The sequence below is a fragment of the Lepidochelys olivacea genome (genome assembly GCF_965140295.1).
Source record: "Lepidochelys olivacea isolate rLepOli2 genome assembly, chromosome: 17".
In the NCBI taxonomy this organism is placed as follows: domain Eukaryota; kingdom Metazoa; phylum Chordata; order Testudines; family Cheloniidae; genus Lepidochelys; species Lepidochelys olivacea.
In genome coordinates this window covers 8,888,168-8,912,498 of record NC_140427.1, presented here as the reverse complement: position 1 = coordinate 8,912,498, position 24,331 = coordinate 8,888,168, and the positions used below count along the sequence as shown (strand labels likewise).

General features: G+C 44.6%; 1 protein-coding gene across 19 annotated transcripts in view; it reads left to right on the top strand.

The window, feature by feature from the left end:
• Positions 1–24,331, top strand: part of MSI2 (musashi RNA binding protein 2) — a 378,049-nt gene that overhangs the window by 190,683 nt on the left and 163,035 nt on the right. For all 19 annotated transcript variants that reach the window (XM_084651249.1, XM_084651251.1, XM_084651252.1 and 16 more), the window contains one exon: positions 18,115–18,163. In XM_084651249.1, the coding sequence (XP_084507375.1) occupies positions 18,127–18,163 (37 nt within the window). In that variant the 5' untranslated portion in view covers positions 18,115–18,126. The remainder of the gene's footprint in view (positions 1–18,114; positions 18,164–24,331) is intronic.

The following is a 24,331-nucleotide window of genomic DNA, read 5'->3' as shown; positions in this document are numbered from 1 at the left end:
GAGAACTTCTCCCATCAATGTACGTGCTCCACCTCTGTGAGGAGGCGGTAGCTATGTCAACAGGAGAAGCCCTCCCAGTGACATAGTGTTGTCTATACCAGGGTTTAGGTCGGTATAACTGTGTCGCTCCGGGGTGTGAATATTCCACATCCCTGAGTTTTGAGGCTCTCCAGTGTGTGTGTTTTGGACCAGATTCGGATCTCGGTCACTCCAGTGTAAATTAAAAGAAGTACTTCCTCTGAAATTGAAGGCATTACTCCTGATTGAGATGAGAATAAGTCCCTCACCCTACTTTTTTATACAACTTAAACAGCTGAAAACATTTAAAACTAAAAGTGTTTAAAAAGTTGTAAATTGTTCCCTAGCTGATGCTTTACATGTGCTGACTTCGATTCCAGATGAAACTTTTGTGGCACAGTAGGATGTTTGCTAGAAATGTCGATCAGAGTTTCACTATAGCAGTGATGGACGTGCTGCTATAATTCAGAAACACATTTTGTTAACCAAATGCTGCAGCTTTATGTAAACACATATATCACATGGCATTAGCTCAGTTTATTTCTAGAAACAAGTATGGTTTTCTGCTTTCTGTCCTTCATATTTTATTTGAATTTGTATCGTTAAAAGAAAACAGTCGGTTTAGGAAAGGGGCTCTCCCTGCTGCTGTGTTTCATTCAATATACCAGGTGGGAGATACATGTAGTGGTTTAAAATAGAGGAAGTATGATACAGTGGTCAGGAAACTAGCTCAGGAGACCCAGGTTCAATTCCCTGTTCCTCAACAGACTTCCTGTGTGACCTTGGGCTTGTGCTGGTCTTCACTGCAGAGTTCACTCAAGTGTTGCCCCCAGCTTGCGTCTCATCCACAGACAAATCCCTGAAGTAGAGTGCGGTGGTGCTTTTAACTTTTAAATTGGCTGGCCCATCAGGAGATACAGGCTACAACTCCCGTTAGCACAACTTGGCAGCTGCTAATACACTCCCTCTGTGCAGATCGGGTGGCTGTTTCTTAGTGTGGGTGCTCTCACTTGAGTTAGGCTAACGCGAGAGGCGTTCACTCGAGAGTAGATAACTTGAGTTAGCACTGCAGTGAAGACATACTCCCTCTAGGGCTCAGTTCTACGTCTGTAAAATGGGGATCATAGAACTTCCCTACCTCACAGGGGTGCCGTGAGAATAAACATGTTAAAGATTGTGAGATATTGAGATACTGGTAATGAGGGCCATATAAGTATCTAAGGGCTGGTCTACCCTAGACAATTTGATCGACCCAGCTACGTCGCTCAGGGGTGTAAAAAATCCACACCCCCTGAGTGACCTAGTTAAGACAAAAGTCACCCTGTAGACCATGGTAGATCGCCGGAAGAATTCTTTTCTCTACCTAGCTACCGCCTCTAGGGGAAGGTGGATTACTTACACTGACAGAGAACCCTTCCTGTCAGTGTAGGTATTGTCTACGGCTGTGTCGCTGTAATGTTTCAAGTGTAGACAAGCTCTAAGGTATTTAGTTAGAAAGAAAAGTACTTCAGTCAAGTTAAGCTCTCACTTAATTTCAGATTTTTGTTTGGCATTTGTCATGTCTGTATCAATTTAATGCATATTTTGAGCATGTTGGAAGTCCTGAACAATGCAACTGTAACTCTTGTTAGAGACAACTAAGTCTGTGCAGGTTTAGGGCACTGGACAGCAGCATTGTGCTTTGCACGTCTCTTGGTATTCCACCTGTCTGGATGAAAAAATGCCATTATGTTTTCAGTGTGTAGTGGGCAGACTTCCATTACTATAGGGCCGTGAATAACACCACACACAGCACTTGGGATGAGTGTTAGACTAGTGGCTTCATGGAGATGGAAGAGGTAAATCTGGTGCTGTATCCTGGTCGCTAGTTCTTGAGATGTACGTTAGCAGTGGGATTGTGTGATCTATGGCAGTGGCTCTCAACTTTTTCAGATTACTCTGCCCCTTTCAGGAGTCTGATTTGTCTTGAGTACCCCCAAGTTTCATCTCACTTAAAATCTACTTGCTTACAAAATCAGACATAAAAACACAAGTGTCACAGCACACTATTACTGAAAAATTTCTCATTTTTATCTTATAATTATAAAACAAATCAATTGGAATGTAAACATTGTACTTACATTTCAGTGTATAGTACATAGAGCCGTATAAACAAGACGTTGTATGAAATTTTAATTTCTACTGATTTTGCTAGTGCTTTTTATGTAGCCTGTTGTAAAACTAGGAAAATATCTAGATGAGTTGATGTACCCCCAGGAGTGCCTTTGCATACCCCTGGGGTACCCAGAACCCCAGTTGAGAACCGCTGTTCTATGGTTCCTCATTCTCCCCCTTTTCCATTTGAGTCACTGGCTGTTGCACTGTAATGCAGGAAATCACGGTTGGAGCCTGGAAGTAACTTTTAGGCTCTTATTACCTGCTTCCCTTGTGGAGTAGGATTAGGGTTGCCAACCCTCCAGGCTTGTCCTGCAGTTTCCAGGAATTAAAGATTCATCTTTAATTTAAAATCATGTCACATGGTGTCTCTTCAAGGAATATGTCCAACCAAAATTGGCAACCCTAAGTGGGATAGGATGTAGAAGGCCACACTAGCACTTGCAAACCCCTCTGGTTGTGATCTTGGCTTCAGCGGGAATTAATACAGTTACCCTGCTCCCAAATGTGAAGCAATGGTACCCAATAATTCCTAGCTCGCATAGAGTGATTTTCATCAGCAGAGCTCAAAGTGCTTGACAAAGGAGGTCAGTATCATTATCCCCATTTTACAGCTAGGGGAAGTGACTGGCTCAAGGTCATGCAGTAGGCCAATGGCAGAGTTGGGAGTAAAACCTAGGTCCCAGTCTACTGCACTATCCATTAGGCCACAGTGCCTCCCCTATTCCTGCCTGTAGCTAGAGGGACCCAAGGGAAGGCTGTCCATGTGCTGTGGGGGATGGTTCTCAGCCGTGCGACCCTGGGTCCCAGGCTGACTGCATTCAAACCAAAGCATGAGACAGTATTTCAATGAACAACACTCCAGAAAGCAAAGCAAACACGCATCTGTCTTGGAACACAGAGGGGAGAGCAGTTTGTTAGGTCCCCAGTGTTTTTCTGCACAACTGTTGTTCGCAACTTAAATCCCCTGGCAAAAGACACCTGAGAAAGATGGAGCCCAGTTACTGTGGCAGATAGTCCGGTCTTAGTTGGAGAAAGGTAGCCAGCAGTGACTGGGTCAGTGAATGTGCCATCACCTTTTGCTGGACCAGTTTGTCCTGCACCTTTCTTGTAGTCTGAGTGTGTGTGTGGGGTGGGGGGGGAATGGGGGATGGGGAGTCAAGTGACAGTGTCTAGAGAGCAGCTGAGTCTGAGGCCTATTGCCACATATCTTTTAAACAACTACTTAATATAAACCAGAGAAACAGTTTTCCTTCTCTTTCCCCCAGCTTCCTCTGGTGCAAACTCCTGCCGCTCCCCAAGCTTTACCAGCTTTGCTACGGCTTATGCCTATATCTTCTCCTTTTGAGGAATGTTACTGAAGGGTTTATTTAATGCGTTCCATTCTGCTGAATAGGGAACGAGATCTTTATCAACACAAACTGACATTCCTCTGTTTTACTGGTATTAGCCCTGTTTGTTTTTCTTACCTTTCTCTCTCTACTTCCCTTCCCTTCTGCTGGTTATCCAGCTGCACACAGCCATTCACATTGGTTAAGAGGCCATGTGTATGTGGGAAGAGTTGGGGAGGGGAGGTACCAGTATCCCTTAGGTTTGCAATTTCTGCACAGAAGCCTAGTCTTCGCTGGGAGAAAAGGTGTGTGTTTTTACCTGATGTTACCGAACTTGAGGTACAAGACTCATGAAGACAAGTTGTAAGTCTTGTAAGACAGTTGTAAGCCTTGTCTTCACAGCTTAAAAAAAAAGTGCTTTTTTTTCTTCCTTCCTTCCTTCCTTCCTTCCTTCCTTCCTTCCTTTTTTTTTTTTTTAACCGTAGAGTGAGTAATACACATGAGCTATCCTGAGGTAAAACACAGTGAAAACGGGAGTCTTTAGTTTTACTGTGTGGAGTTGACCTGAGTGAGTTTACCTTGAATAAAACTGAAGTGCCTGGTGCAGTGTTTTTACATCAGGATAGTTCATGTGCATTGGTTACCCTGAAGTTAAAAAATACTCCTTTTTTTTAGCACTGAAGACAAAGCCGTGGTTTTAACGCAAGGTAGCAGCAGAGCAAGGTAACCCTTACCCTCCCCCATAGTGTTTCTACTTACCTACTATTCACATGTTTGTAAGCTACACACTGCTTTGTTGTCACGAAGACGTTGCCTCATGTTACCAGACATGAGGAAAGAGCACGCCTTTTTTCCTGGTGAAGACACAACCATACAGGCTTCTTCCTGCCTGTGGTGTTTAATTTGTCACACTATGGAAAGCACCATGCCTTGTGGAGGGCACCATTCGTTTTCATGTCTCTCCCAGTGCACTAAGAGTCGAATAACATGTTGAATTTTGCAGGGGCATTGGGACTCCAGGACTAGCTGCTGTGCTTGTTGGCAAGCATTGGGGACGCTTGCTGCCACGCCACGGCTGGTAAGCGAGCTCTGAGATTAACGTGTTTGAGCGACAGTTTTAATTTCAGTCCTCATGGAATAAAATTAGTTGCAATGATACCTGTGTGTTGAATAAAATTGTAGTTTTGTTAGCTGTAATTGCTAAAGAAGACTTTTTAAAGACTTGACTGCTGGGGGGAAGAATTACTGGCACTGAAATTTGTTCTTGCACAGTACGGCATTGATTATTATCATGGAGCATAATATGTTAGCCCCTGGTTGGCAAGCCAGCATTGTTATACATTGGGAAGCACTCGGCAAGGGTCTTAAATGCATGCCTAACTATAAGTGTAACCCATAGGGGAATGGGTGTTACTGGACCCCCTCTCTGCCCAGTCCACAGAGGATATGAATATGTTACAGCCCCAGCTAGACAGCTTTAGCTCAAGCTGTAGTAGCTTATGCTTTTAGCTCTGGACGGCTCCAGTTCAATCCCTGGTGTGTCACCTAACATGGCGGCAGTCACAGAAATACATGGATAATCTCATCAAAGTCAATGGGAGTACTTGCATGCTTAAAGTTAGGCATGTGTCCCTAGTTGAATCAGGGCCCTAGTGCCAAAGTCCCCCAGTCACATTGGGGTGCTTAAACTCTTCTTGACTATCATCTGGCTGGCCATGGGGGGCAGGGACCAAACTTTTCAGTGGCACACCAGTTGGGAGTGGGTCTGCCCATGCAGATGTCATTGCAGGATTAAAGCTTTTGGTTAGACCAAGGTTTGAAAACCATGATCACCACCCAGGCTAATACACTGTTGTCAAATGTAGTTTGTGGTCTGGCCATGTCACACTCACTGGACAAAGCTAGCTAAGAGCAAGGGCCATTGGCTCTGTGTTTCCAAACCCAGGTTAAAGGCAACCATAGAGAAAGCCAAAGAGTTAAAGGATTTGCCCGGCTTTGAGGGAATTTCAGTAATAAATGAACAGCACTTTAACTGTATTAGGGGGAGGAGAAAACTTGCTGAGGGAAGTAGGGGGGGGAACTTCCATAGAAAAGGGTGAAATGGTTAAAGTATTTGTTTCTTTGTTTAATTCCATTGTAAGCAAACCCTGAGGCTGATATGGGGGAACAATTTTTTTCCCACAGTCTGGCATGCTGCATGCATTTGTCTCTGTTAATTTATATGGGGGAAGGTAGTAAATCTACATGAGCGCGTTGCTGGCTCTTAGATTTCACAAGGGTATTTAAAATAATAGTACCTGACAGTTTACTAGCAGCTAAGAGGTTTTTCTGCTTCAGAAAGCAAAATATTATATGAGTTGTGCAACGTGTATAAATAATTTGAGGAATTAGGCCAAAGTACCCAGTATGCTTTCAGTGAAGAGCTAAAGACTTGATAGAGCTGTAAAATTTGCAAGTGGGGAAATGGGGGGGAGTCAAAACACAACCCAGATGTGTATGGTTGAATGTCATCCTTGTTTAATTTTCATTCTCCCCAAAACTAATCTGAATTGCCAAATGTTAGATTATAGTGCATTATTTCATTTGTCTGGCCTAATTCCTCTTTACCTTGAGCAGATGAAAAATGTTGCACTAAATCAGACTGACAGCGCTTGAAACAAAAAAGGTCTGAATCCTTCCATGTGTTGATGCAGACATAAACATGAAGAAAAAGATATTTGTAACTTCTCAAGGTGGCTTGAATGTGTTGGAGACTCAAGTTTTGAATTGGGACAAATTTCTTGATGGCATGACCTGAAGTGTGGAGGGAATACTTGCTTTGTATTCATTAGTTCAGTGGTTCCCAAACTTGTTCCGCCGCTTGTGCAGGGAAAGCCCCTGCTGGGCCGGGCCGGTTTGTTTACCTGCCGCGTCCACAGGCTCGGCCGATCACAGCTCCCAGTGGCCGCGGTTCGCTGCTCCAGGCTAATGGGAGCTGCTGGAAGCGGCGTGGGCTGAGGGACGTACTGGCCGCTGCTTCCAGAAGCTCCCATTGGCCTGGAGCAGCAAACCGTGGCCACTGGGAGCCACGATTGGCCGAACCTGTGGACGCAGCAGGTAAACAAGCCAGCCCGGCCCGCCAGAGGCTTTCCCTGCACAAGCGGCGGAACAAGTTTGGGAACCACTGCACTAGTTACATCTACAAAGGTGTAACATTTCCCAGTGTAGATTTTAATGAATGAGACTAAGAATCTAATGAGAAAGCAGAATTTAAACTCAGAAATATAGAATAATATGTTTTATGTTACACCTTTCTACCTCCCCAATTTTCTCTCTCACACATACAGACTATTCATTTCCAACTTTGTATTATGCATTTTCTTTGGATTCTCAGCCTCGTCCATTCAGTGAAATCTAGACAATAACACTGTAACAGCAATGAAGTTATTGAATATAAATGTTTAATATCTATGTGGTTCCTTTTATTTTGAAAGGCTCCACAAGTGCTTTACAAAGCTATGTTCCTGAATTGCTTCACACATACCCTGTTTACCCTCTCTTCCCCTGAAAATGCATCTACTACTGAGATGTAACATGACAATTGCTTAAGAGTTATATTGTAAAATAGCAGGTGAAGACTTTAAAAGGTATCTAGCTAAAGCAGCATTGATTTATGGTTATGTTCCGTTCCCGTGAAAAGTCACCTTCAAAAGCCCTAAAAAAGTTATCAGTTTTCTTAAAAAAAAAAAAAAAATGGTGCAGAAACTGATGGTGTAGACCCCACTGCTTGCCAAAGCTCCTCATTGGCAAATGGGTGAGTGGATTTTTTCCGTCTCTGTGAAAGTTGGCAACTCCCAGCAACACAATGGACCATAACACTATACTGGCTCCATACTGTGTCAGAAAGAAATATGCCGCCTACTTATTCACCGGAACAACTTCTTGCAGCATTTTGGGTTTTCATAGGAGGTCTCCCACTCCAGTAACAACCATGGCGAACAGTGCTTAGCTTGTCAGAGTTGGGTAGTTTGGCTGTAGACTTGAATCAGGGCTGAGGATTTTTGGCGGTGGTTCTGTTCTGGTGCTTTATTTCATGCCTATCTTCTCTATACATATTAGAAAAGATTACAGTAGAACCTCAAAGTAGCAATAAACTCTCTTCTACCACTCTTCAAAGCCTGAGAGATATTTGTTCAATTAGCAGTCCAGCATTTGTTTCATGGGAATGCAAGTGAATGTCCCAGCAGGCCAGTGTTACACTAATCAATGGGTGTTTCTCTCTGAGCTTGGGCAGTTATACATTTATGCAGCCATGGCTCTGCTCACGTGGTGCGTGGAGATGATGATGCTGGTACCTACTTTGGGATCTCAGGCACTTTGAGGTCTATAAACGAAAAGCGCCATGGACAAGACTGCGGAGCCCACGCTCACCCTTATTTACTTATGCAAGTAGACCCATTTGCTTTAGAGGGATTACTGGTGTGAGTAAGTAAGAGCAAGTTGTTGCTGTTCTTTAATATTATCTACATGAGTATGGGTTGCTCTGTGTAAATGCTAAGTATTAGTATAATTTCATAGATTTGAATGCCATATAAGTCATACATGCTTTATATACTGTTTCTTACATAGCTCACCCCTTTCATGTGCCAGTCCATATTGAAGTCACATGATCACACATGAAACATGCATGTCTTTTCTACGAGCCTGACTCAGAAGCCAAGTTGTTTCCTTCCCCGGGTTTCGACAAGGCAACTAGCCGTAGAGGAATTGGTGACAGAGAAAGTAAGAGGTGGATTTTTGAAAGGGAGATGTGTACAGTCACGACTCAAGAAAGCCGCATGCCAGCGGCCTGACAGCAGATGCCACTTCCATGTGACAGCTGTCAGGGGCGCGGAAAGCAACTGTTTCTTGCCATAAGTGGCTGACATCAAGCCATTGTCTTCTGACTTGCTCTGTGATTTCCATCTGTAACTTGCTCCCTCTCCATGCATTAACTAAATCACTTCTCTGCATTCTCCCACCAACTCTATGAATGTGGAGATCTCCAGCAATTTACCTGTTCCACAGTATCCGCTTGCTGCACTTGGCTGGTGCCTGCTTCCTTTTGGGTGCTGCAGCTCAGTTACATCCACTCCCGTTAGCCCCAATTCAGCAGTGCTTAAGCGTGTGCTTAAGTCATTGCTCCTCATTCTCCCCAGTGGGACTGCTCATGTACTTAAAGTTTAGGATGCACTTAACTACACTAAACTGGGAGGAGAGGTAGATACGCTGGAGGGTAGGGATAGGATACAGAGGGACCTAGACAAATTAAAGGATTGGGCCAAAAGAAATCTGATGAGGTTCAACAAGGACAAGTGCAGAGTCCTGCACTTAGGACGGAAGAACCCCATGCACCGCTACAGACTAGGGACCGAATGGGTCGGCAGCAGTTCTGCAGAAAAGGACCTAGGGGTTACAGTGGACAAGAAGCTGGATATGAGTCAACAGTGTGCCGTTGTTGCCAAGAAGGCCAATGGCATTTTGGGATGTATAAGTAGGGGCACTGCCAGCAGATCGAGGGACGTGATCGTTCCCCTCTATTTAACATTGGTGAGGCCTCATCTGGAGTACTGTCCAGTTTTGGGCCCCACACTACAAGAAGGATGTGGAAAAATTGGAAAATATCCAGCGGAGGGCAACAAAAATGATTAGGGGATTGGAACACATGACTTATGAGGAGAGACTGAGGGAACAGGGATTGTTTAGTCTGCGGAAGAGAAGAATGAGGGGGGATTTGATAGCTGCTTTCAACTACCTGAAAGGGGGTTCCAAAGAGGATGGATCTAGACTGTTCTCAGTGGTAGCAGATGACAGAACAAGGAGTAAATGGTCTCAAGTTGCAGTGGGGGAGGTTTAGGTTGGATATTAGGAAAAACTTTTTCATTAGGAGGGTGGTGAAACACTGGAATGAGTTACCTAGGGAGGTGGTGGAATCTCCTTCCTTAGAAGTTTTTAAGGTCAGGCTTGACAAAGCCCTGGCTGGGATGATTTAGTTGGGGATTGGTCCTACTTTGAGCAGGAGGTTGGACTAGATGACCTCCTGAGGTCCCTTCCAACCCTGATATTCTATGATTCTGTGAAGTATCATGCTGGTTGGAGGGTTCTATCCCATGGTGAACCCATGGGTGGAAAGGAGGGAGTGCTGAGCATACTAGTGAATATTTACATTTGTGTCTTGCTGCTTTTTCTGGCAATTGATGGGAGAGAAGGAGATGAGGATATTAGATACATGAAATCTCAGCCCAAAAAAGCAAGAGGCTGGAGGCAGCTGTTTCCCATCCCACTTATGTTATACAGCCTCCTTCACAAAACACTCCTCTTTTGGGAGGAGGGCAGGCTTTGGGAAGAGGGGGGAGTTTTTCTCTGAGCCCAGTCCTTCTGCTCCCAAGCTTCCCTGGTCGCATAGTGCCTGGCAGCCCCAAACAACAGAAATCTAAAGAGGTGTTGCTGGAGTTTCACTGGCATCATTAGGCAGGCCCTGTTTTCCCCACTGCAGTCAATAGAAACACTCACGTTGATTTCAATTGGTTTTAAATCAAGCCACAAGTGAGATTTTCCTGCAGTCAAAATCTGTCCCCGTCGAAGTTACCATTGACTTCAATGGGAGGAGAATTAGGCCAACACTAAAGCTGTTTGAAAATCCCACCTGAGAGAGAGCTATTAAATTGCATCGAGCCCTTGCAGGAGGAAGGAATCCATCTTTCCATTCGGACATGGTCCATACTAAGGCTGTGTCTACGCTACCGCAGTAAGTCAACCTATTCTATGCAATTCCAGCTACGTGAATAACGTAACTGGAGTCGATGTACCTTAGGTTGAGTTATTGCGGGGTCTACACCATGGGGGGTCCCGTCGACTTACCTTACTCTTCTTGTCAGGGGTAGAATACAGGGGTTGACTGGAGAGCGATCTGTTGTCGATTTGGCGGGTCTTCACCAGACCCCCTAAATCGACCGCTGGTAGGTCGATCTCAGAGCATCGATCCCGGCTGTAGTGTAGATGTAGACTAAGTTAGATCTCCTTTGGTTATTTGGGCCGTGAAAAAAAGTGAAAGAAGTTACAAACCCTTATGAGGAAGGAAAAATGAAGTTCAGGAAGAATATTGTATGTTCTTCTACTGGGCAGAATCAAATGCATTCAATTCAGAGCCTCCTGAAGTATAATTAATAGCCATTTTATTTAGGTCATCCTCATTTTGTTGCTTTAAATATATGCAGCTGTTAAAGTGGAAAATATCAAGCACATTTATCTCTGTAAATCCTTTTGTGAATGGGTCAGATGTATTTTAAATAACCCTAGGAACTGTTAGGATTATTAAAGCCTTTGGCTCTTCTGGTCTCCTCCCCCACACCCCCGCCCTTCTTTTTTCCCTTTCCCTTCTTCCAGACAGTGATTAAAGATCGTGTATTCCTCCCTTTCCCCAGGCCCCTGGGTGGATTGAAAAGAAACATTAAGTAAACTAAAAACCTATTATTTAAGATTTATGTAATAAACCTGTTGTAGTTTTGTTCAGGGCTGAGCTAGGTGCATGTGGGGGTGTATGAAGGGTGGAAAGTTGTCGTTTCAGACTCTAAGTATCCATTTATTTATTACTTGTATTATCTTCTGAGTCATATGGCACTTTTTTTCCCAAAGTGCTGAGACTTTGCGAGTGTTTTGTAATACCCTCTCATTTGCTGCTCTTAATTAGTTTGGATTAATCAGCTCCTTAAGCTGTCACATCGAGCCGTGTGGGGATAATTGTTTTTGGTTGTCTATGTTACTATTTTTCTTTTAAATAACACTTCAGATTGCTGAGTCCTTTTTTGGAGGACTAGCCTCTTGTTAAGCACTTCTGCATGAAACTCGAGGGAGGTGACCTGCCTGGAGGTTTGTGCACTCAGAAATGAGCCGTCCATGAGATGTGGTTATGTTTGTTCTTTTCCTACTTATTCACTGGGGCCTATGGGAGGAGGTTCCTTCAAAGAGAACTTAGTGTCATCGAAATGTGTCAGATAGCATAGCACTGGAAAACACTCCTTTCTGTCCCCACAAAGCTGAGAGGACATAAACCCTTGGGATGTGGGCTCCTCCTAGGGTTGCCAACTTTTTGATTGCAGAAAATGGAACACCCTTGCCCTTCCCTCCCCTTCGCTGAGGCCTCACCCAGGTCCCACCCCTTATCAGATGTCCCGCCCCGCTCACTCCATCCCCCTTCCCTCTGTCGCTTGCTTTCCCCCACACTTGCTCATTTTGACTGGGCTGGGGCAGGGGGTTAGGGTTCAGGAGGGGATGAGGGCTCTGGCTGGGGATGAGGCCTTGGGGTCCAGGAGGCTCCAAGCTGGGGGTGGGGCTGAGGGGTTCACAGTGTGGGAGGGGGCTCTGAGCTGGGGCAGAGTGTTGGGGTGTGGGACAGGGTGAGAGCTCTGAGGTGGGGCCAGGGATGAAGCAGGCTCTTGGCTGGGGCCTAGGGGTGCGGGTTCCAGGAGGGAGTGTGGGTGCAGGAGGGGACCCATGGCTGGAGCAAGGAGTTAGGGTGCGGGAGGGGGTTCTGACCTAGGGCTGGGGTATGGGAGGGGGTGAAGGGTTCAGGCTCCAGGAGGCGCTTACCTCAGGCAGCTCCTGGAAGTGGCCAGCATGTCCTTTTGGCTCCTAGGCGGAGCGGCTGGGGATCTGTGTGCTGCCCATGCCCGCAGGTGCTGCCCCCACAGCTCCTCTTGGCTGTGGTTCCCGGCCAATGGGAGATGCGGAGCCGGTGCTCGGGGCAGCATGTGGAACCCCCCTGGCCGAGCCTGCACCAAGGAGCTGGAGGGACATGCCAGCTGCTTCTGGGAGCTGTGCGGAGCTGGCCACTGTGGCCAACCGGACTTTTAGCGGACCAGTCAGCTGTGCTGACGAGAGACGCGAGGCTCCCTTTTCGACAGGGCATCCTGGTTGAAAACTGGACACTTGGCAACCCTAGTTTCTCCTCCCTGATGCATCTCAAGAGTTAGAAAATACCTGAGTTAGAAGTCGAGTTGCCGTGTCATCTCAGGTTTTAACCTGAGTTAAGAACCCACTTTATTTTGCAGTTTAGATGTACTCTCAGACTGACTTGAGTTCAAGCATTGACCATCAGGGTGCATGTCAAAGCCCACTCTCTCAGGCTTGCTCTTCTGCAGGCAGGTTCTCTGGGGCTGAGGAGAGTTTTACTTCACAATAAAAGCCTTGTAAAACTCTGAACACTTGTGCAATTTCAGTTACGTGTAGCTGAGTATTTTTTCCCTGGTGCCCACAGAGCATCTTTATGTGATAGCCACCTTACCTAACACAGGATTGAGCTGGGGATGCCTGCAGCTAAAATCATTAGTCTCTACAATTTGAGCTAAAGATCCAGGCTCTGTAGTTGAGGGTTATATAATATACACCGATCAGTGGGTTACACTAGGTGTTTTACAATGCAGGTAGAAAAGCAAGCGCCTTAGCTAATCATATTACAGTACTGTTACATTACCCCTCTATAGCGCGTTTTTTCTGATGAGCTCCGAACAATGAACAAGCTGTCAGCCTCACAAAAAACCCTGCACAGTAGGTCAGCAGTTTCTTTGGTAAGTCACTGCACCTCTCTGCCTCAGTTTATCCATCTGTAAAGTGGGGATAATTATTCTTTTTCATCTTTGTAAAGCACAGTGACGTCTACAGATGAAACTGATTATGATTGGTGACTTGCTCAGGGTCACACTGCAAGTCAGTATCACAGCTCAGAATAGAAATCCTGTCTTCCAGTCTCATCTCTTACCACTAGACAAACTTCCATACTTTTAAGATAAGTTAGTGGTTGCATGTTTTTAACCAAGACCTGGAAGATTTGCTGCATCCAGCCACCCCTAATATAGTCAAACAGGAAAAATCCCAGGTTGAACTAAAGGGTTAACTCATGCATCTTTATTGGGAATAGCAACCAAACCTACTTGAGTTTCATTTGTGCAGATCTTTTATCCTCCTCACCTCCTAAAATAGAGAGAGAACAATATGCTTACTACTGGGTTTACTACCGGTTACCTTTACTGTGTCCCTTATTTCTCCTTGATGAAGACTTAAACAAGCCACTTGTGTTTGATTCACAGAGAACCGTGAGAAACAAGCTGTGTATGTGAAGCAGTGTGGGTTTTTTCATTCTATTCAGTCCTTTTGTATATTCAGATTCTTCTAGTTTCAGTTCTTGCTGTTCTGCCAGATTTCCATAGCATTGATAGGTTTTCTGAATTAATAAGTTTCTTCCCTCCCTTTCCCTTTACCTCCCCCTCTTCCCTTTTACTTTTGCAACTGGTGAAAAGTTTTCCTAAGCACGCAGTCTTATCAATATTGATTTTTCTCTCTCCCCTATCTATCTGGCTCTTAGTTGTTTTATTTTGTAAAGTGTTAGGAGAATTTTTCTTTCACCATTGCACTTTATCTATTCAGGAGTCATTGAGAAGTCCTATTGTGTCACGGGACTATGGAGGAAAGAGGCTATTCTTCTGTTACAATGGCTGCCCTAAAAATGATGTGGGGTGGGGTTAACTCAGAAAGGGCAGAGACGGAGATAAAATGTTCGGAGATAAAATGTTCTGACCTTCGGAAACAGAAAAGATAACCAATTAGGCATTGCTGAAAGTGCACCAGCTGGCTTACAAACACTCTGCTACTTTCTAAGGGTAGATTTGAACTAGAAGTTGGTCAAAATCACTCAGCTCCAACAGAACTGTTTCACCCCTTTAAATTTTGCAGGGTTTCAGAGTTGAACTCCTGGATCTCTACCTCTCCTTTATGGTTTTGCTTGTGAGCCAAAACTTTTACAGTCCTATTCCCAGTATGGACAAAGCACAAATCTCACAAAGATGGTTGAGCTCACATGGTTTCCTCCCGAAGAGGCAGAAATCTCCCCCAGCCTGGGAAGTTACTGTTACTGATTTGTCCACTAAAGACCCTGACCAAGCATGGGGTCTCATTGTAGTAAGTGCTGTGCGAACACACAGCAAGAGCATTGGACCAGATCTGTAAAGGTAATTAGGTGCCTAACTCCCACCGAAGTCACTCTAAGGGCGAACACATCATCAATTTCCATTTGACAGACGGGGAACTGAAGCACAGAGCGCTGAAATCTCTCTCCCCAGGACACACAGCAAGTCCGTGGCTGAACCAGGAACTACATTTGCATCTCCTGAGAGCCAGTCCAATTCCAAGACCATCCCTTCTCTCATATCAGGATTTGGGCAGTGCTTGGAGGAGTGAGACAATGACTGCCCAATGGGCTGAAGCCCGTGTTGTCCCTCCTGCCATCCACAGTTGAGGAGGGTAAGGGCTGTTGAGAGCTGCAGATCAGGTTTCAGCCTATTGAAGTCCTGCCTGATAAGACTCTCTTAGCCCTGGTTACACTGCAAACTTATGTGGGTATAACTACCTCACTTGGGTGTGGAAAATCCAACCCTGTGAGCGATGATGCAGTTACACCACCGAACTCCCGGTGTAGACAACGCTGTGTTGATAGGAGGGCTTCTCCCATCAACAGAACTACCACCTCTCCAGGGAGCTGGCATACCTAGAAGCTTTCCCGTTGCCATAGGTGCCATCTTCACTGAGCGCTACAGCGGCACAGCTGCAGCTCTGTAAGGGAAAGCCAGGCCTCAGCGGCACAGCAAAAGGGAAGTCAGGATCAGAGCGGAGTGAAATTTTTTATGGACAACTTTTTTTCAGAGAAAAATGCAGATTCAACAACACCAAAATGTTTCACTAATTCATGTCAGTTTCGACTAACTATTTGTGTTTATTAAAAAAACACACACTAAAAAACGGAAACATTTTGCTTTTTCAAATCAAAAGAACTTTTTGTTTTAAGATGTCCTCTAATTAAAAACAAAAAACAAAAAAAAGTACTTGAAATCCAACTTAAATATTTCATTCTGCTGGAAATGAATTTGTTTTTTTACATTTCAGTTTGATCCTAAACACTTGTTTGTTTGTTTGTTTGTTTTTTTCTTTTCAATCAAAAAGAAATCTGTAATTTGCAGAGCTCTTGTCCAGACCTTGTCACTCGTGGTATTTTCAGTGGAGATGGGGAGAAATGAGCAAAGGGCCAATGCATTTTTTTTCCTTCTGTAGTTCACCTCTAAAGAAGGATGTGTATTTCCAGTGCCCCTCGTAAACTGTTGCTCAGTAAAGAGGGAGGAGTTTGGGGAATTAGTGCACAGAGACTAGCATTCTGCTAATCAGCTTAGTGCTGTCTTCTGGGGTATGGATGAGGTGCAGTAGGATCAACATCACCCTGTGCATTACTTTTCCTTCGGAGACAGTTGTTCCCCTTGTTGATGAGCGCTGCAGAGCAATGCCTTTTGGGCACCTGTTTGTTCAGCCCTTGTTTCCCAGCTACCAAAGCAGCCTTTTAAAACAACACAAATTTTAGCCTCTCTGTTGGTTGAGCTGCTACAGCAGGCTAAAGAATCATGCTCTGTTAGCCTGGGTTACAGGCTCCCCGTGGCAGGGGAAACTCACCCTGTGCTTCAGATGTCCACAGCCGTTCAAATCCCTGTACAAGGCACTACTTTGTAATGACACCCCTGATCGAGGATTGAGGCTTCTGGCCAGGTTACAGTCGTGAGAACCTTTCCACACTGTACATTCTAATTGTTGTCCTCTGACCCAGATGCGACATAGTGGTGGGACTGGACCTCTTGTTATGTTTTATTTATAGTGCAAATGAGCCCTGGGGGCCCTCTCCAGGCTGGGGTTGGGATTTTGGACAAAGATTTTGTGGTGAGCAGTGTCCTAAAGCTGTACTGTGTAGACTGACTAGCTTGGGGACAAAGGGGTGTTCAGCACACAGTTTGCTTTCAGTGATGCTCCAGGGGGGTATAGGTGAAGAAAAGAGAATGCATGTTGTTCAGAGAAACTGGGCTAGCTGCTAAACATGATTCTGATCCCTGTGTGCTTGAAGCCTTTGAGAATTTTAACAATCACAGATCAACCCGTAATTCCAGGGCTCTGATGAGAGCTAAGGGAATGGTCCTTATTTGCTCTCTAACCTTACTGACACCTGTGTGTGTGGGTTTTTTGTTTTTGTTTTGTGTTGTTTTTTATGAGGTAAGGAAGGGGAGTGAGGTGACAGAACAATATACTTAATTTAGTTTGGATTCTCATTGTGCCAGTGGTTTAGGTCCCGTTCATGCTGTGGATGAAAGATTAAACAGAAGGAAGGAAGCATGTTACGTCCTTTCAGCTCAGGCTGTTTTCAGCACATTTGTGCAAATGAATGTGAATGGGACTCAGCAGTGTTAGCTGAAATGGGGTTTAAAAGGAGTCTAAGCACAGTTTGAGGTTTTACTGCGTTGCAATTTCTACTGTATCATGGAAGCTGCCTCCAACACTGTAATAGGGATAGGTCCACCCTGTGTTTTTAATCACTCTCCCAAATTATGCTACTGCCCTGCAAAGTCTAAGACTGTAACACCATGCATGCTTAAAGCATGCAAGATTGAGCTATCCTCGGGGACTATCCTCTCCCTGCATCACCTGCATGGTAATTTTTGCAGGGTGGGTGCCATTGCAGAGTGACTCTTCAAATAAATCAGTTTTTCTAAAATGAGTGGGTAAATAATATGGTTTTTTTGGTGGGGGGGGGAATTCTTTGTAGAATTCAATAGGGATGAACCCAACTGTAGAAATTATTGTAAAAAAATGAGAGTTGAAAAAAGAATGAGATCCATTTTGTGGCTTGGAGTTTGTATGTTTGTTTTTCACCATCATCTTATCTAAAGCAGAGATATAATTCTTTATTAAATAGTAGTTAAAAGTCTATTCAAAGGTTATAATTTTCTGTTAAATTCTATAGGACTTTTCCATAAGAGTGCAGCAGCATCCTGCTGAAGTTTCTGAAGTCTCTGAATAGTTTAAAATACAATGTACTTAAAAAGAAATCCCCGCACAGCCTCAGTCAAAAATAAATGTAAAATGTAGGTGTGGCTGCACAGATTAAATGTAGGTGGAATAAATCATGCAAAGAGTGATGAAACTTGAAAGTAATTTTTGTTGCGCTTCAATACATTTCATCAGGCAGCCCTCTCTTCCGAAGTGGAAATGCCAAACCTGATGCAAATTAAACCTCTGTCCCCCTCCCTTCTTCCTGTTGCTTTTCAAAAGGCCTCTTGAAAACCTCTGAATACCTTTTTGGCTGACTAGATTTTGCCCGACACATACTTTCTGAAATCTTCTAATTCCCATCCAGCACAGTGATAGCCGTTGGAGAAGTCATGGGCTTGATTTGCATCAGTGACTCTGGGGCCCCTCCTTATCTCTCTCCAGCTGCCTCAGGAAAAAAGCAACTTGGATGTTTGTGCTTTTTAGGGCAATAAAACTTTAAAAGTGCAGTTTTCCCTCTAGGATCAAATGCCAGCTAGGCTTTTTGTTGACAGTGGCAGGTTTCCAAAAGAAAGAGCTGACTCCAGGCAAAGGAAATGAGATACGATGAATCCGTGTGGCCTGCCATACCTGGATTTACCCTGTCATTACCCCAACCGTGCCTCCTCAGTACTTGATTTGTTTGTATGTCTTCATTAACCTTGTAGCAAATGTACTAAAACATGCCTCTTGTGTCTTGCAGGTAGAGGATGCCATGCTTATGTTTGACAAGACTACCAACAGGCATAGAGGTAAGAGAGAGTATCTGAGTTCAGATGCCACATTTTATAATTGGCAAATGCAAAAACTCTGTGTGGTGAATGTAACACTGCAGGTCTGGCTGGCCCAGTGGCCCCAACAGCAGCTTTCAGTGCTGCCATGCAAGGAGACTGGGATGTGAGCCACCTCCCCGTGTGGCGGGATCAAGGCAGAGGTGGGCGTGCTCGGGCCTTGGTTTTTGTGTGTGTCTGGGGGTAGCTTGGATTTCTCAACAGACACAACTCTTCTGGCCACTTTATAGAGTCCTGTCTTCGTGGCCCAAAGAAAGTCCTATTCAGCTTGACTTTGGTGGAAGGATGATTGCTGGGATACGTGGCCTTGTGTGGAGATAAGTGTGGCACACTAGGGGGATCATTAGGCATCTGATGCTGAGGTGGAAAGGGACAGAGTAACGTTTAGAGCTAGAAGAAATTTTCATTTTTCTCCCTGGTCACCCTCTTGTGGCCCAACAAAGATGTATGGCAAGTGGGTGCAGCCTTCAGTACTGAGGGGATAAGCACTCACTCAGACCTCTCCGTGTTTTGTACACATGACATACTCTGAGGCCCCATAACAGATATCTGCATGAGCCTGTGATGCCTGTTTACACTTGAGGATGAGCAAGTTGCAATTCCCTTACTTCAGTGTAGCTTAGACCAGATTGGGCCCAATTGCCAACTGGCTTCCACCCACTCTCTAAATGTGCACACACCCAGGGCACGTGCACACTTGAATGCATATGCAAGTCTTTTAGACTAGCAACTAGAAGCATGCCTGGATGTGCAAATTGACAATGCCAGTATTAGAGGTTCCGTTTTTCCTTAGAAGTAAGACACCTGTCACTCTTTAACCCTCTGCAATCTTTTCACAGCCTCTTCCCCCTACCCCCCGCAACGCCGCTGCTCAGAGACCATGTTCCAAAATGCTGCTCCTCCTTTGTGATCACCAATTATAGCTTGGGAACTGGAGGCTGGATGTCTTTACAGTACAGGACACTGACCACGTGCACAGCAAAGCATCAGTCTGGCACTTAGATCCTCTTTGATTCTTCCTTCTAGGATCCTCTTGTACCTTGTTTCCCTCCTTCAGTCCCTCCATCTCCTGTCTTCTCTGCTTAACCATTTTGTCTCTCTGCTGCCTCTCAGCCTTCATTTCCTCTGAGACCCTCTCTGCTTCTTGCCCTGCTAGTCTAACATCACGGAGCCCATTTTCAAGGCAGAATGAGAACGGTCTTTGGGTTTATCTTGGCTCCTCCTTGTACTGGCCACTTTGTGGGGAGGCTGCTACCAAGTGTTTCCAAAATGCTCCCTAATTAACTTCCACGGGCCAGTGGGCCATTTTCCAGCATAGCAGCCTTAATTCTGAGGAGGGGAAGGGAGAAGTTTTCTCACTTGATGTCAGTTTTGAATGCATGTGCTTTCATTTCCATTTATTCTTCCTGCTGCCTAGGTTGGGTTTATGATCTCTGGTTGACATGTCACTGCTGAAGGGAGGAAACAGAGTTAGAAATCTGGGATGGGGGGAGAGGGGATGCAGGAGCCTTTCCAAAATCAGTCCCTAGATGGTGTCTTCAAAACACAGACATGCACTGGGATTGGGTAACACAAATGGTGGGCACCAGTCTGCATGTGGACTTGATTATTTATTTTATTATTCTAGCATTGTAATGGACGTGGTGTTTTATGCCAGATAAAAGGTGGAATCCCTGCTTCAAGGGGGACGAAGCTGCGTGATGAATGGAATAAATGAGTTTGCAGGAGAAGGGAGGATACATGGGGTATGTTGACTGTCCCTCATGCTTGGAAGATGGCACGGAGTGAGAAGTGAGCAAAGGAGGACACGGGAGCTGTGTGGAGTGAAGCATGACTTGGAGATTAGGGAGTAGGCAGGGAGATAACAATTGCTCTGGCATGCGCGATTGCCAGTTTTGAATGCAAATGTGGCCCTGCGTGGTTAGATCCTGTAATTATGCATGTAGGATAGGATTTTCCATGCTGCCAACATCACCCTAAATCAGCTGCTTTCCAAGTCAGTCGGAGTTTTACCGTTAACTTCAATGGGAGCAGAGTTAGGTCAGTGCTGAGCGCTTCGGAAAAATCTCACTCTGTAGTTTCCTCCTTTCATTTGCACCTTTGATCTGAGTCCTCTGCTTTGCTGGGAGGAGTCTGGTATTTATAACACAAAACTCCAGCCAGTGGTTTGGGGTAAGAATGTATGGTGTGTTGGGGTGCACGGGAAATAAGGGCTCTGGGAACCCCAGTGCATCACTTTAAGCCACTCGTCCTTAAAGCAAGTAATAAGGATGCATTCCACAGCTATTTAAGGAGCCATTTGGTCTAATTATCCTTAATGAAGGAGTGGAGTGAATGCACCCCAATTATGAGAGACTTGGGTGTCAGTGCTAGAATAAATATAATTCCCCCACCCCCATCTCCCCTCCTAAAACTGCATATTTCATGTCTCACTGGATCAGGTAAAGCTGTTTTCAGTCTGAAGGTCTGACAGCTCAGGAAAACGTAATGGGAAGATGTTGGAGGGGGAAGCAGTGAGCAGTTGTGGTGGTGGTTGTACTATTTATTTGCACTGGAGTAGTACCTAGAAGCCCTAGTCCTGGATCAGGAGCCCATTGTGCTAAGTGCGGCATAAACCCAAACAAAAAGATGGTCTGTGCTCCAAAGAGCTTCTGATCTCTTCTCAGTGTAAGACAAGAACCAAAAAGTGGATACATGCAGATGGATGGGGAGGATGTTTTGTGGCTGGTTTGGATTCATAATGGTGCCATGTAAAATAGAAATAATGAAGGCACTTGGGTGGGTGTCAAGCACTGGGCTTTGCTGTTTGTTTAAAGGATTAATTAATGCCCCGGAGGTGGATGATAGTAACTTTCTATTGACACCTTTCCTTGCCTGCATCTTTAGCAAAGTGCAAGTAGAACCAGTTCCCTCCAATCACACCTGCATCTATCCATTGGTTTGCCTTGAGTTTCTGGTGTTGCCTTCCGGCAAAGATTGCTCAGTGTAACAAGTGGGATTGAATATTGACGTGTGCCCACCAGGTGGGGAAGACAAGTTTGTGGAGCTGGAATCACAGCTGTGGTCTTCATATCCCCCCAGGCTGAAATTGCCAATTGACCATTATTATTGATTTATTTATATTACAGTAATGCCTAGGGCTCCCGATTGAGACTAGGGCTTCCTGGTGCTATTTAAACACATACTGAGAGACCATCTCTGCCCCAAACAGCTTACAGTCCAATGGACAAGACAGGGTGGGAGAAAGGAGTACAGTTTATTCCCACATTGCAGATGGGAAACTGGTATGCAGAAGGACCAAAGTGTCTCACCCAAGAAGTCTGTGTTAGAGCTGGGAACTGAATTCAGATCATTGAATTTCCTGTTCATTGTCTTAACCACAAAACCGCTCTTCCTTCCACTGATGTTAAATCCCTGTTCACTGATTTCAGGGGTGGATTAAGGTAAGATCTCTGAGTTCAGGGCCCTGTGGAGCAGGGAGGGGCAGTCAGTGCAGTGAAAGTATTCAACAGCAGCAAATTACACAGCTATCTGCTTTGCTTGAGAGGAGGCTCAAGGACCGAGGGCTGGTCTACACATGGTTTTTACACTATTTTAACTTTAAATCAGTTGTAAAAACCTAATCAGTGGACTTCCTGAGCAGGAGGCACAATTAAATGTTTATATCAGGCCTGGTCTACGCTTAAAATTAGGTTGATCTATCTACAGCACTCAGGGCTGTGAAAAACCCACACCTCTGAGCAATGTGCCTATGCTGACTAAACTCCGGAACAGCTGCAGCTAGGTCAACTGGAGAATGCTTCCATTGACCTAGCTACCGTTACTTGGGAAGGGGGATTTTCTACAGCGATGGACAAACTACTTCCGTTGCTATAGTTTGTGTGTACACTGTGGGATTACAGTGGCACAGCTATGCTGCTGTAGCAGCCGCAGTGTAGACATGGCCCCAGTTTAGATCGTGTGGATTGCAAGCTAAACAATTATGTGTGTCCGTATCAGGGACTTCTGCTGACTTGACTCAATCTGTTTTCATTAAATCGGTGCAAAAACAATGAGAAGACACAGAACCCCTTAAAAGAAGACAAAACAGAGCTATTTGGGAAGAGGAAACTAGTCATAAAAATCTTTTTTTTTTTAAGTCCCTCTTTTTCCCCCCAAAATTTGAAATTTCAACATTCAACAAAATTTTATTCAGCCCATAGCTGATCAAAGAAACGAGGTGGGGAAATGCTGTTTGTTGTTGTTTTTTAGTTTATAGTTAACCATTCAGAAGTTTTGTCAATTTTGAAATTTCAAATATTTCAACCGGGCCCAGGCAAGTGTCTATAAAGGGGGAAGAGGACTGGGAGGGAATTGATCCTGGGCTAGTCTGGAAAAAGGAGTGTCTAGGCCTGTCCTGAATTGCGAGTGGGATAGACAGGCTGAAATGTTGGTGCTTTCTGCAACCCGTGTCCTTAATCCATCTACAATCTCTCTTTAAAAGTTCAAATTATGGCCAAGGGTGAGCTGCCTCAAAGACCTGTTCATTTACTTATCTCCGTGTACAGAAGAAACAGTTTAGCAGAAACTCTAGGTAGGTAGGCAGCCAGCACTTGGCTATCTGACCATGAGCATCTTGGCTATGCAGCCACTTATCTTGGGTGCAGCCCATCCATTCCCTTGCAGCCTTATATTCTGTACAGATTGCCTGGAACGTATGCTAAATGTAATCCTGTAAAGTCTTGAGATGTAGTAATTAAAAGCCAGAGTTCTTGCTGTATTAATTTCCTTTAGACTTGAAATTAGGTCTTAAATTTGGCACGTACCTTTAATGGCAGCATAATTTGGTTTTTCTTTGAAGCAGTGTGATCTGTGGGAATGAGCACCAGAAACTCCTGAATTCTAATCTTAGCTGCCTCACTGAGTTTGGGCAAGACACAACCATTCTGACTCACTTTTCTCACATGTAAAAGGTGATAACTGTACTTCTTTAAAGATACCACCATTATAGGACTCTTGGAGGTTTCAAGAGTGCTTGAGTTTTAAAACCCAAGAGTGAGAATTCTAAGTTGATGGTATCTCAGAGGAAGCAGAATCACAAGGTAATTTGCCCTTACCTACCACACAGGAGTGATGAAGATTCTTTATTGCTTGTAGGTTTCAGAGTAGTAGCCGTGTTAGTCTGTATCTGCAAAAAGAAAAGGAGGACTTGTGGCACCTTAGAGACTAACAAATCTATTAGAGCATAAGCTTTCATGAGCTACAGCTCACTTCATGTAGCTCACAAAAGCTTATGCTCAAATAAATTTTAGTCTCTAAGGTGCCACAAGTGCTCCTTTTCTTTTTATTGCTTGTAGAGTGCTCTGAAAGTTGATGCAGGATTATTTTCAATGGGAATCTCCAGTAGTATTAAGTAGTATGCTTCTGTCTCTCAGTATATGGCTCCCTCTGTATGATAGAGATGTTACACTACAAACACCTCTCTGCTTTAACATGTTACGGGGGGAAATAAAAACCTGACATGACTCATGATTTCTTCCCCCAAGTGGAAACAGATTTTAACAGCTTATGTAATTTGTCTTTCAGACTCCAGCCACTTGTGTTCCTGTGTTTACTCTTTGTGCGGGCTTGCTTGACTGATACAGTTATTGTCTGAGCCACAAAAGTGTCAGCTTCTTGGAGTAATGTATATAGCTCATTTGTTTAGGGAGACTGCCAAGAAGTTTAGAGTATTCTGAGTAAAGTCAAGAAGTGCTACAAGCCCTGGAAATTAGTGTGGGGATAGCGGCCAAGCCCGATTTCCTAGAACACCAGGACCGCTGGCTTGAGCGAGTTGCATCATCCTCTGTCTCTATGGCAGAATCAGGAGACTTGAGCTCATGACCCACTCCTAAATTATTCATTGTGTGTGTCAATTTGCTTCAGTAGGGAGCCTAGTGACTGCTGGTTGCTGGAGTACAAAAACTTGCTGATAATCTTTTTTCCCCTCACCACTATCTCTTCCATAAAATACTTCTATTTAAAATTGCAGAACCCAGCAACTGAGCAACAAAACAAAACAAAAAAACAAAACTTGAAGGGCTGAGATTTTCAAAGCCACCAAAGAAATTTGAACACCCAAATCCCATTAGAAATGAATGGGAACTCTTT